The following is a 13,390-nucleotide window of genomic DNA, read 5'->3' on the forward strand; positions in this document are numbered from 1 at the left end:
GAACTTGGCCTTGTAAGTCTGAAAAGGGAAGGTTTCAGCCTGATCTATTCCAAAATAAAATATATATAAAAAAAAACATTCTGCCTTGTTTTTGGAGCAACCCTCCTTTCGAAATCTTTGTTTCATTTGGACCTTAGGGCAGTGTCTTTCAGACACCACCCTTTCATTCTATTGGGACATCACCTAGAATTAACCCTCCTGTACATAGTCGTCTTGGAAACTCTCACATGATCAGGTGTGCCGCAGTACCAAGTTCTTTCCCCAAGGAACCCCTCTTGATACTTCTAAATGACAAGGTAGTCTTCCACCACAGACCATACGTCTTTTTAGGTTAGCGTCTTTAACCTCAAGGAAGACCTATCCTCCTACCAGAGTCTACCTCCAAACCACATTTACTAGTAGGTAGTGTGGAGAGGTGATCCTGTTTCACTGTGTGGATTAGCACTTTCACCCTGGTTCTTGTAAACCGAGGCATGCTAATTGCACACATGTGGATTGGGTTCATAAACATCCCAGGTATAGAGCTCAGGGCTCCCACTTGGAGACTGCTCCATCCAAGGAGACAGAAAGTCTCACTGAGCTGTCAGGAGGCCTCCGCAATACAGACACTAGTCTGTCTGTGTGTTGGGAAGACACCCATGTTCTTTAGAGAGACTGCAGGTGGCAGTTTGAACCCTGGGGAAGCTAGGAGAGAGCTTGGCCCAAGCATACAGGTCTGAGGAACAGACCTATGGCCTAGGCGTGAAGCCTGAAGCAGCTGTGTTGTCAGGTGGTAAGCCAGGAGGCTGAATAACCATGATTCAATTTCTGTTTGATTTGAATGTTTTGCTTCCTTTAAATAAAAGTGGGCTGCCATGCCCTTGAAAATTAAGTCTGGACTGGCGTGTTTCTTCAGATTGCATACACCACTTAAGCTGAATCACCCCAATATCTTTTAGTAGAGATTAATTCCCTAAATGTCCTACTCTCAGGACCTCACTGGAGCTTCCTGCGTGTATATTCGTGATTACTAGATGGGTGCTTTTACTCCTCTTATGAGCTTACACGCTAAACTTTGAGATTCCACCTGCACTACACGTGTTCATTCCATCGAATTGGGGAGAGTTTCTGGGGCACTCTTGTAATTATGACTGTATTGCCCACCATCATAAGTCTACCACCTGGTCTACTACTTATAACCTTTCTAAGTTCTAAAAGTTTGATTTCCAGTCCTCTGTGGATGCATCTTTTGGCCGCAAAACATTAGCAGCATTCTAATGTTGGTACTGTTGGCACTTGTGTGGCTTGGGTCTGTTGCCACAGGCCTGGATTGCCTGCTGCCAACCCTTCTTATTCGTTGTTTGGAGACATCATTAATACTATACCTGTGTCCTGTACTGTTGGATTAAGATGAGAAGAATTTCGACTTACCTGTAAATTCCCATCCTTGGAGTACAGTACATGACATAGGCCGCTGCCCTCCCCTTTTTGTTCCTTTGTTACTCTACATTGCTTGCTTCGGAATGGAGTACGGTGTTATATGAGAGGGTTGTGCACTGGAAAGTTTTATCAGTCCCTTTGCCTTCATCTTGAGGATTCCACACTATAGATCAGGGTCTATGAATACTATGCCTGTGTCCTTTTACTATACTTCAAGATACTGTATGGAATTTACAGGCAAGTCAAAATTCCTTTTATTTGTTATACAGCTATAGCTGCAGTATATTCTACAATGGGAATAGCACAACATTTATTGCTGGATGGTAGGGATGAGCTCAGGCGTGTTCAGATCGTAGTCCCAACCCACCTGAGCAATCCCACCAGGAAGCCGTCGCTGCACACCACCAGTCATAGGCAGTATGTGTATGTGCAGCTGCGGGCCAGGAAATGCCTCACTGATTATGATTGGCAGGGTGCATTGAGGGCTTCCTGGTGGGATTGCTCAGTTGGGTTGGGACTATGATTTGAACACGCCTGAGCACATCCCTACTTGGCGGCATCTGTGCAGATGTGATCCCAATGCATCACACGGCTTCTTTTTTTTTTTAAAGTGGTTGTAAACCCTTACGCACCAATTTTACCCATAGGTGAGCCTATAATAAGGCTTACCTGTAGATACTGGAAATATCTCCTAAACTTGCATGGTTTAGGAGATATTTACCATATACGCTTGTGCCGACATCATCGGCGCATGCACAGTAAAGAGAGGGCACGATCTTGCAGTTTCTATAGGGCCAGTGCCGTGACTGTCGGCTCCCGCATGCATGCGTGGAAATGACGTCACACGACTCCGGCCAGTCACAGAGCTGGCGTCCACTGGTCCGGGTAGAAGATGGACGTGGCTGCAAGCGGGGACATCGTGGGCTTTGTTTGCAGGCAAGTGCAACATACTTCCTCCTTTAAAGCACACTAGTTTATTAAGTTCTGTTAACACAGTAGCATTGTGATGCAGTACTTTACATCACAACCTGTATGCGTTTTTTTTTTTTGTTTTAATAAAGTTCCCACCACTTTTATCTGGTGTTGTCAACTGCCCTTATTAAGAACAATGCTTTTTGCCTTCTCCTACACTGAAACTGCACATCTGGTGTGAACGTGCCCTTAAAGAAAAACACTGAGACTACTATGTATTCTGCAGTTGCTGATAGCCTTCTAAAAAATGCTAGCTACCTGCAAGTTACCTTTTGATCTCTGGTTTCAATCATTTTTGAGTGACAGACGTGGAAATAGTATGCAGTCAGAGTTTAGTCAGGCTTCCTTATATACCCATTTATTTGAAGTCCATGATTTGGATTTATTAAAGTCATTAAATCAGCCTGACATTGGGGTAACTAGTTTGTTGTCCCCTCCTAGCAATTTAAGACGAAGAAGTAAGAAATGGCAACTGTCAATATTTCCTCAGTACATGTTTCCTCTGAAGCAAAGATTGGGGCCTGGGAATATAGTTATATGTTTTTTAAAATGGGGAACTTATGAAAAGATAATGCTTTTTTTAATGTGAATGAAACGAAATCACCTTTTTAACGGGAAGACTCTCACAAAAGAAGTGGGCTGCTGCTGTTTGGTTCTTCCTGAAAATGACAGTTACCTGACTGTCCTGGTCTTAATGCTTCATCTTCAATACTTTAAAAGTCTTTAAAACTCAAAAGATATAGACATAAGAAATTACTTTTCTGTTTTACTTATATTTGCTTTATTCCCTTTTTGGGTCTGTGAGATTTTTTATACTTTCTTCTTTAATACTTTCTTGACCAGAAGTCATTGATGTTGCATCTAAATTTGGCAACACAAAGCATGTGTCAGTGAACTTGTCTATAACTTTATGACTAATTTGCGTATCTATGTGGTTTTATATATTGAAAGGTCATATTTTATTTCACGCTATTTCAATAAAAGAAGAATAAACTTTTTATTTTAGGCTTAATTATGCACAAAAACAAAACATATTACATTTTGTTTAAAATGATTTTTATACTGTAATATTTGACAATTACAGTATGAAACAGATGAACACTACCCCCTTGAGGCTATTTTTAGCAGCACTTTACCATTGTTTTAGCAGCGCTTTTTCGGCCACTAGTGAGATGCTTTTAACGCCACTAGCAGCTGAAACAGGGTTAAAAGCGCCCCAGTGCACCGCTCACTGGAGTTACAGGAGAGGCACCTTACAGGCACTATTTGTAGCGCTAAAGCGCCTATAAAGCGCCTCAGTGTGAAAGTAACCTTTAGGCTGCAGTGGTGTCTGCAGTGCCATCTGGCTTTGGGCTTTTTTAAAAATATAATCAGGAAGCCTTCAGCCTGCATGTGACCACTATGTTAGAGTTGACATAGTGATCGCATGATTAGAAACCACCTTGATTGGTTCCAAATCATCAGTGAGCAATGGGACTGTTACTGACTCATGATTCAGAGCTACCAGCTGTCCAGATTATCCAGTGGGGGCTCAGAAAGGGAGGATGTTTAAGTATCTCCAGCATGGAGCATTTTGGGCCTGAATCTAAGCAAGACACAGCCCAGCATTTTCATTTGCATGCCATATATTTTATTAAATAACAATAAGGTTATTATTCCCATGATTTGTTGCCTTTGACTGATATCATTCTGGTCAATCATAGAGCCACATTGTATGTATACCAACAATATGCATTACCAACTAAAACATTTATATTACTGGTTTCATTGAAAAATTTAGCTTTTTGAAGATCTCAAATGGGCATTGACTATATGGCAAAATAGGACAACCATTTACATTTGTAATCTATGCATGATACTTTTGAACAGTGTTTCCATAATTTGTTTTTGTTTTGTTTTTTGTAGACATTTTTAGCCTGTTTTCGAATGAGTCCGGTAGCTATGTTGTACGGGAAGATATGGAGAGCATGCTTAGTGTTGTGGATGGAGAAGTCCCAATAGCCCTTAAAAACTGTTTTGCTGAGGTATGTATCAATTTTACATTCATATTTTCTAACACAGTTTAGAGGTGCATAACATACAAGCCGATGCTTCATACCGAATGTAGGATGCAGGGATTTTTTGTCTAACCGTGGAAAACTTCATATAACGTAATTTGAACTTAACTTTTTGAGAGTGACATTTGAATATCAAAAGTGCATGCCATACGGTTTGTGAAAAAAGTGCTAAGAGAACACTTGTTAAAATGTATCTGAATCCTTGGAGAAAATGATGAGCTGTAAAACAGGCAAAGTGACAAGGTAGGTTTAACCTTGTTGTGTTCTTTCAAAGCAACTCAAAGGCAAACAGAATTTTGTAATAGTTACTCTCCAGCGGGCAACGAATGCAGATTTTGCAGCCTTTGTGTGATATTGCTGAATCTTTACATTCAACACATTTTTGGGTGTGTCAGATGCCCGGACCCTGCATCCATTTATGTAGATATATATTTTTTTCATATAACATGAAAGGAGCACTGCTGCATTATTAGTTCACTTTTATGTTTTATTTGATCAATGCACATCATCCTTTTAGCGGAAATTGTTCAATAGGTCTGCCAAGCTAGTATACCCAATTGTTCTATATAAACAATTTTTTATGTAAATAGAAAAAACTATTTAGAAGCATAAATGTAATTCAACGACTAAACAAAGGTTAAATAAAAACAAAAAAATAAAAACTGAAGGGTTCTTACTGATTATTATTTCCCATTGACAGAGCTTTATCTGCTTTATAAAGAACTTTAATGTAGTAGTAGTTTATTCAAGATGAAGGCTGAAGCTATAAAACAAGAAAAATATAAATAAAAAGAAATTAAATAGAATTTCCAGTGGAAAAATGCTTGCTTCAAACTCTCACCCCTGATTTTACTAAACGGATGATTGGTAAACATAACAAAATATTATAACCCCCCCCCCCCCCCCCCACACAAATTCCAGAAACCAAATTTATATTTACCATATGCTGTCTTCAATTAATCATTTCCATGGCCAGGGGTCATTGATGCTTGTGCAGTTGTGCTGCATGTGTTCATAACTGTATGGCTACTTTGCATGTCTGAATACTTTTCTTAACCACTTAAGCCCCAGGCCAATTTGCAGCCAAAGGACCAAGCCCCTTTTTGCGATTCGGCACTGCGTCGCTTTAACTGACAATTGAGCGGTCGTGCGGCGTGGCTCCCAAACAAAATTGGTATACTTTTTTTTCCCACAAATAGAGCTTTCTTTTGGTGGTATTTGATCACCTCTGCGGTTTTTATTTTTTGCGCTATAAACAAAAATAGAGGGACAATTTTGAAAAAAATTCAATATTTTTTACCTTTTGCTATAATAAATATCCCCCAAAAATATATAAAACATTTTTTTCCCTCAGTTTAGGCCGATACGTACTCTTCTACATATTTTTGGTTAAAAAAAATCACAATTAGCGATTTATTGATTGGTTTGATTGATTTGATTTTTTGATTGATTGCAAAAGTTATAACGTTTACAAAATAGGGGATACTTTTATAGCATTTTTATTAATTTTTTTTTTTATTGGTAATGGCGGCGATCAGCCATTTTTATTGTGACATTATGGGGGACACATCGGACATTTTTTACACATTTTTGGACCAATCGGTTCTCTTTAAATGCACTGATTCCTGTGTAAATGACACTGGCAGTAAAGGAGTTAACCACTAGGGGGCGGGGGGTTAAGTGTGACGTGTGTGTGTGTGTGTGTTTTTTTTTTTTTTTTTACTGTTGGAGGTGTGGCTTGGCATGTGATGTCACTGATCATCTTTCCCTATAACAGGGAACAGACGATAGGTGACAGCCACACTAGTAAGCACGCAAAGAGGTTTGTTTACACATACCTCTCCTCGTTCTTCAGCTCTGTGACCCAATAGCGAGACACCAGCGACGATCGTGTCCGCCGCTCACGCGGCCACGTTCGCGGAGCCCAGGACTGGGTGGCGAGCACACCGCCGGGGGCGTGCGCACGACCCACGGCTGGGCACTTAAAGAGCCACGTACAGGTACGCGATTGTGCCCAGCCGTGCCATTCTGCAGACGTAAATGTGCAGGAGGCGGTCCTTAAGCAGTTAATAAAAAAAATACTTAACAATCACTTTAACCACTAGCCGACCAGCCGCCATAGTTATACTGCGGCAGGTTGGCTCTCCTGGGCAAATCGCCGTAGCTATACGTTGGCCGATTTAAAATGACTAGGGAGCGTGGCGACGGAGCCGAATCACGTGCCTGGTGGCCGCGATGTCCGCCGAGCACCCACAATCGCTCCTGAGAGACACAGAACGGAGATCTCTCTGTGTAAATGAGGGGAGGAGACAGATCTGTTCTTCATAATAAGTATGAACAGCGATATGTCTCCTCCTCCATCCCCCCCAGTTAGAATCGCTCCCTAGGACACACATTTAACCCCTTTATCGCCTCCTAGTGATAACCCCTTCTCTGCCAATGACATTTATACCGTAATCAGTGGCTATTGCTGTATAAATGTCAGTGGTCCCAAAAAAGTGTCAAAAGTGTCTGATCTGTCTGCCGCAATGTCGCAGTCCCAATAAAAATCGCAGATCACTGCAGTTACTAGTAAAAAAAAAATATAACTAAAATGCCATAAATATATCCCCTATTTCGTAGACACTATTAACTTTTGCGCAAACCAATCAATATACGCTTAGTACGATTTTTGTTTTTTGTTTGTTTTGTTTTTTAACCAAAAATACATATCGACCTAAACTGAGGAAGAAATTATTTATTTATTTTTTTTTTTTGATTTTTTGGGGGGGATATTTATTATAGCAAAAAGTAAAAAATATTGCTTTTATTCACAATTGTCACTTTTTTTTGTTTATAGCGCTAAAAATAAAAAATGCAGAGGTGGTCAAATACCACCAAAAGAAAGCTCTATTTGTAGGAAAAAAAGGGCATCAATTTTGTTTGGGTACAGCATCACACGACCTTGCATTTGTCAGTTAAAGCAACGCAGTGCCGTATGGCAAAAAATGGCCTGGTCATTAACCAGTTCCCGACCGGCGCACACCGATGTACGTCAGGCAAAATGGTACGACTGCGCGAATGGGCGTACCTGTACGTCCATTGAATTTGCCGCCGTGTCATCGCGCACACACAGACCAGGAGCTCCGTGAGTAGGTTTGCGGATACCCGTGATTGTCTCACGGAGAGGTAGAACGGGGAGATGCTAATGGAAACAATCATCAAGCATCTCCCCAATCTGCCTAGTGGCACTGCCACTGATCATAGCTCCCTGTGATCAGGAGCTATGATCAATGATGTGTCACACTCAGCCCCCCCCCACAGTTAGAATACATCCCTAGGACACACTTAACCCCTACAGCGCCACCTAGCGTTAACCACTGCCAGTCACATTTACACAGTAATCAATGCAATTTTAATCGCACTGATCGCTGTATAAATGTAAATGGTGCCAAAAATGCCATAAAACTATCTCCTATTTTGTGGACGCTATAACATTTGTGTAAACCAATCAATAAACGTTTATTGCGATTTTGTTTTTTATTTATTTTTTACCAAAAATATTTAGAAGAATACATATTGGCCTAAACTGAGGAAAAACATTTTTTCTTTATATATTTTTGAGGGATATTTATTATAGCAAAAAGCAAAAATTATAGCTTTTTTTTTCAAAATTGTTGCTTTTTTTTTTGTTTTATAGCGGCAAAAATAAAAACCCACAGAGATGATCAAATACCACCTAAAGAAAGCTCTATTTGTGGGGGAAAAAAGTCAATTTTGTTTGGGAGCCACGTGTCAGTTAAAGCGACGCAGTGCCGAATCGCAAAAAAGTGCTCTGGTCTTTGGCCAGCAAAATGGTCCTGGGCTTAAGTGGTTAAGGGGGCATATCCTTCCGGGGCTTAAGTGGTTAATTGTCAATAAAAGCCTTTTACCCTTCTGAAATGCCTGTAATTATACTTTAGTATACCATAGTAACATATGACAAAAATATCGAAAACACTGAAGCAGCAGACTCTGTAAAAATTTATACTTGTGTCGTTCTCAAAACTTTTGGCCACGGGTGTATGTATACTGTCTTTGCTTTAGAAATATTGAATATATGACAACGTATTTACAGGAAACTGGAAGAGCATTGCCTTGTGATCTGATCAGGAATGAACCTCCTGGAATGAGCCAATCAGTTCAGCTTGAGATACAGAACTCTGTAAACAGCCTTTTTATATCAGATGTTTTAGTCTCTGGAAAGTGTGTGAAAAGGAGTCTAAAGTTCAAACTTTTAGCTAAAAATACGAACTGCCATAATGCAATATTTCGGGTACTGAAATAAGCAAGCAACGATTTACAAAACTACTGTAGCTTCTTTTTTATGAAGGGCATTGTGCTGTTCACCGGTCACAATCTTTATAACGTGAAGATGACTAGAATTCACAGTTAATTCATTGTCTTATAGAACGTGTGACATTTAATTATCTAATATCTCCTGAAACCAAAATCCTTTCCATTATGTATTCAACTTCACAAGTAATGTATAGACTAACTGGTTTGTTTTCTGTGTGCACATAATGTCTCTGACACATGCTGCAATTGAATTTCAAAACTTTTTAAGCTAAACTAATATGAGATAATTGTAGTTGTTTTCCCTCAAGCGTCATTTCCAAACCATGGTTCAGAGCCGTGTAATTATCGCTTGCCTCTATCAGACATGACCTTTCATTTATTTGTTGAAATTGCTGGAAAAAATGTCAACTAATTGATTTCCAGTTGGATAAGGAAACTGTCAAGGAAAGCCACCTGGAAACCTCTGCAATAAAGTTACAGTTCACATCAAATATTTTAAATGATAGAATATTGAACAAATCTCTTTTTAACCACTTGGCGCCCACACTACGTCTATTGACGTCATGGGCTTTCAGTGGTTATATCTGAATGATGCCTGAGGCCACAGACATCATTCAGATATTGCTGTTTTCAGCCGGCGATTCCCTGCACCATAAGAACGATCATAGCGGCTGTTCCTCCGGTGCTTCTACCGACTCACCGTTTCCATCGGTGAGTCGGTCACAGGATCCGCCGGCCCCAGCAAGTTATCATAGAGATTTCTGGTGGACTAGATTGTCCCCGGAGTCTCTATGATCGTTCAGAGGCCGGGCGCGATGTTATGACGTCACGCCTGGCCTCTGTATTCAAATTAACGGGCGCCGATCTGGCTAGGAAGCCAGGATCGGTTTTATTTATTATTTTTTTATTTTTTTTTATTCTTCCCAGCCTAGAGGTGAGATATGGGGTCTTATTGACCCCATATCTCACTGTAAATATGTCCGATCATGCCATATTCCTATTACAAGGGATGTTTACATTCCTTGTAATAGGAATAAAAGTCATCAATTCTTTTTTTTTTTTTAAGTGTAAAACTAAAAAAATAAAAATAAAATTAACAATAAAATAATACTAATAATAATTTAAAGCGCCCCTGTCCCCGTGAGCTCGCACACAGAAGTGAACGCATACATAAGTCCCGCCCACATATGAAAACGGTGTTCAAACCACACATGTGAGGTATCGCCGCAAACGTTAGAGCGAGAGCAATAATTCTAGCCTTATACCTCCTCTGTAACCCAAAATATGTAACCAGTAAAAAAATTTAAAGCGTCGCCTATGGGGATTTTTAAATCCCCAAGGTTGGCGCCATTCCACAAGCGCATTCAATTTTGAAGTGTGACATGTTGGGTATATATTTACTCGGCGTATCCTCCTCTTTCACATTATGCAAAGAAATTGGGCTAACTTTACTTTACTTTTTTTTTTAAGCATAAAAGCGTGTTCTAAAAATTGCTGCGCAAATACTGTGCGAGATAAAAAGTTGCAACGAGCGCCATTGTATTCTCTAGGGTCTTTGCTAAAAAAAAAATATATAATGTTTGGGGGTTCTATGTAATTTTCTAGCAAAAAAATTAGGAATTTTACATGTAGGAGAGAAATGTCAGAGTATCTATTGTGCAGCAGCCTTTATCAGTCAATCAAATTTCACCTTTCATTTGTCACTGAAGTCACATGATCACTGTGCATACTTGGGCAGCAAAATCAGATGTACAATTTTATAATGAGTTTTTGCCTTGTTAATTAAAAATGTTTTAATCGTTTGCAAATAATAAACTCCATGTGTCATGTTTTTTGGTAATACATACACATAGGCTCAAATATGAAGATTTTAGGATAATAGTTGATGTGGAGTTCCACCCAAAAGTGGAACTGGAAAAAGTGGAACTTCCGCTTTAAGCACTCCTCGCCACATTTGGCATTTGCCGCATCGCTGGACTGTAGGACAGGTGAGTGTGTGTTTATTAAAAGTCAGCTACACTTTTTGTAGCTTCTGACTTTTAATAAACTTAAAAACCACTGGAACGCTGCTTTAAGCACATGGTTGCTTTTAAAGTCCAATTTAAATCTGTTAAATATTGTTATATTCAAGGGATATCAAAACATCAGGTTTGCTAAGTCTCGGTTCACACAGAAAGGACACTTCCTTTCTGTTTGAAAACAGAGGTCTGACACGCACCCTGCTAAGTCAAAGATAAAGCTCTCCGGGCAACAGGCAGCATGAAGTTTAAGGGAGGGCTCTAGCTTTGATTCAGCTGGAGGTTTGTGGCATGCAGAATGGTGCAACAATTTCAGAGAGGAAACTCTCTGACTTCTAAAGTGGAGATTGTTGTGCATTGCTAATGCTCTTGGATACTACATTGTTTACAATTCTGGAGCAAGGAACTTGTGCAGCCTCCCACAGTTAACATTTTATTAAGAGTTTCATATGCACTTTGAGGTGTATAATAATGCCAGAATCCTATGGCAAACAACATACATTTAAAGAGCAGATAAGAGAGAGACCTAAACTTTAGGCTTTTTTCTGGCTGGCATGTATATACCTACATACTCACCTTTGCTAAGCTTGTCTTTTATCTTATGAAGGCAGGAAGGGGACCTGCTGCCAGACACCTCCACTGCAAATGGAGAAAACCATAGCAGTCATTTAAAGAGAAATACATTTTTCTTTTACCCTGTAAAAGTCCTGTAAATGGGATCCTACAATTCAGTGGAAAATGGATGGCCTGACTTCCATCTAAAGTAGTTTTATACCTTATTTTTACAAATCTTTTGGGCACCTTCACAAAGCAAAATGCAGGCAAAGCAAAATGCAGTGTCTTTGTCTCTGTCTCTCTCTGCGTGTGTGAGTATATATGTGTGTGTATATATATATATATATATATATATATATATATATATATATATATATATATATATATATATATATATATATATATATATATATATATATATATATATATATATATATTGGTGGAAGTTTTTTTTTTTATCTCAAGTGTAGCGCCCACTAACGAGTATAGTACACACCAAATAGTTCAATTTCAGGGCTTGTTGGCCCTCTTATTTAAAGGGAAGTTCAAACAAGGTTCCAGAAAACATAATCCATAGAATTCCCATGCAGGGGGGTCTTCAACACAAAGATTAAATGCCCAGCTTCCTGGCTCACTTTAGTAAAGCAATACAGCCTCCTGGCTTATACATACCGCATTGCTGCTCAACCCTTCTACTTTAGACCCTGGTCTGTCAGACCATTCCCTTGTCAGCGCTGTCCATATAGATGGCAGCACCTCATTGCTCTGACCCTCGGTCTTGGGTCTCTGGCTTCCCCAGTGTACACATGCACTCTCTGGTTTCACCCTTGCACGCCTGAATTCCTCAGGAGGGTGGACCACAGAACCATGGTCAAGTCACTACTAATAACCCAGCAAACACCTGGCCAATCAATGAGCTGGTGGTTCACAAAATCAGGATACAAGTTTGGAGATTTCATCCCACCCGAATTGCTAAGAAATCGCCGGGCTCCAGGTCCCAAAGTAGATTTTTCTAAACAATGAGGAAACTGAAAAGCCTTTTTACTCAAATTAGGTGATGCAAAAATGAATACACCCCACAACAAAAACTACTACATCTAGTATTTTGTATGACCTCCATGATTTGTAAGGACAGCACCAAGTTTTCTAGGCATGGAATGAACAAGTTGGCGACCTATTGCAACATCTATCTTTTTCCTTTCTTCAATAACAACCTCTTTTAGAACCTGAATGCTGGATGGAGAGTGGTACCTCAACTTGTCTCTTCAGAATTTCTCCATAGATGTTCAATTGGGTTCAGATAAAGAGACAAACTTGGCCACTGAATCACTTTCACCCTGTTCTTCAGAAATGCAACAGTGGCCTTAGATGTGTGCTTTGAATTGTCATGTTGGAAAAGTGCACAAAAACCAAAGGCAGAGTGATGGAAGCATCTTTTGATATAGAGCAGTACATCTGTGAATTCCTAATACCATCAATGAAATGCAGCTCCCCGACTCCAGCAGCACTCATGCAGCCCCACAGAAGGACACTGCCACCACCAATTTTTCTTCGTACTCCTCATTTTTGCCACGCCATACAGTTTTTAAGCCACCAGTTCCAAAAACTCTTATCTTGGTCACTCCAGATTAGAGTCCCAGTAGTCTTTTTTTTTTTTCTTTTTCAGCATGAGCCCTGGCAAATTCTATGTGGGCTTTTTTGTGCATGTGGCTTCCTTCGTGGACAACACCCATGCATGCCATTTCTCTGCAGTGTACACTGTATTATGTTACGGGAAACGATCACCCCAGTTTGGGTTTCTATTTCTTTAGCTAACTGCAGTGAACTTGCATGGCGATTTTATTCAACCCTTCTCATCAGAAGAAGTTCCCGTCGAGGTGCTAACTTCTGTGGGTGGCCTGGATGTCTCTGTGAGATGATTGCAGTTCCATCCTTGTTAATTTTATATATCACGTTTGCTACAGTATTCTGACTGATGAGTAAAGCTTTGCTGATCTTTTTGTAGCCTTCACCTTTCTTGTGTAAAGAAATTATTTTCTTCTTCAGGCCTTG

At 39.9% G+C, this 13,390-nt stretch overlaps 1 protein-coding gene across 2 annotated transcripts in view; it reads left to right on the forward strand.

Moving 5' to 3' along the window:
* USP32 (ubiquitin specific peptidase 32) overlaps window positions 1-13,390 on the forward strand; it is a 306,890-nt gene that overhangs the window by 133,767 nt on the left and 159,733 nt on the right. For both annotated transcript variants that reach the window (XM_077482139.1, XM_077482141.1), the window contains exon 4: window positions 4,297-4,415. In XM_077482139.1, coding sequence (XP_077338265.1) covers window positions 4,297-4,415 — 119 coding nt within the window. The remainder of the gene's footprint in view (window positions 1-4,296; window positions 4,416-13,390) is intronic.

The sequence above is a fragment of the Lithobates pipiens genome, unplaced genomic scaffold (assembly GCF_037356315.1).
Source record: "Lithobates pipiens isolate NorthernLeopardFrog02 unplaced genomic scaffold, aLitPip1_a1.2 Scaffold_16, whole genome shotgun sequence".
Classification (NCBI taxonomy): domain Eukaryota; kingdom Metazoa; phylum Chordata; class Amphibia; order Anura; family Ranidae; genus Lithobates; species Lithobates pipiens.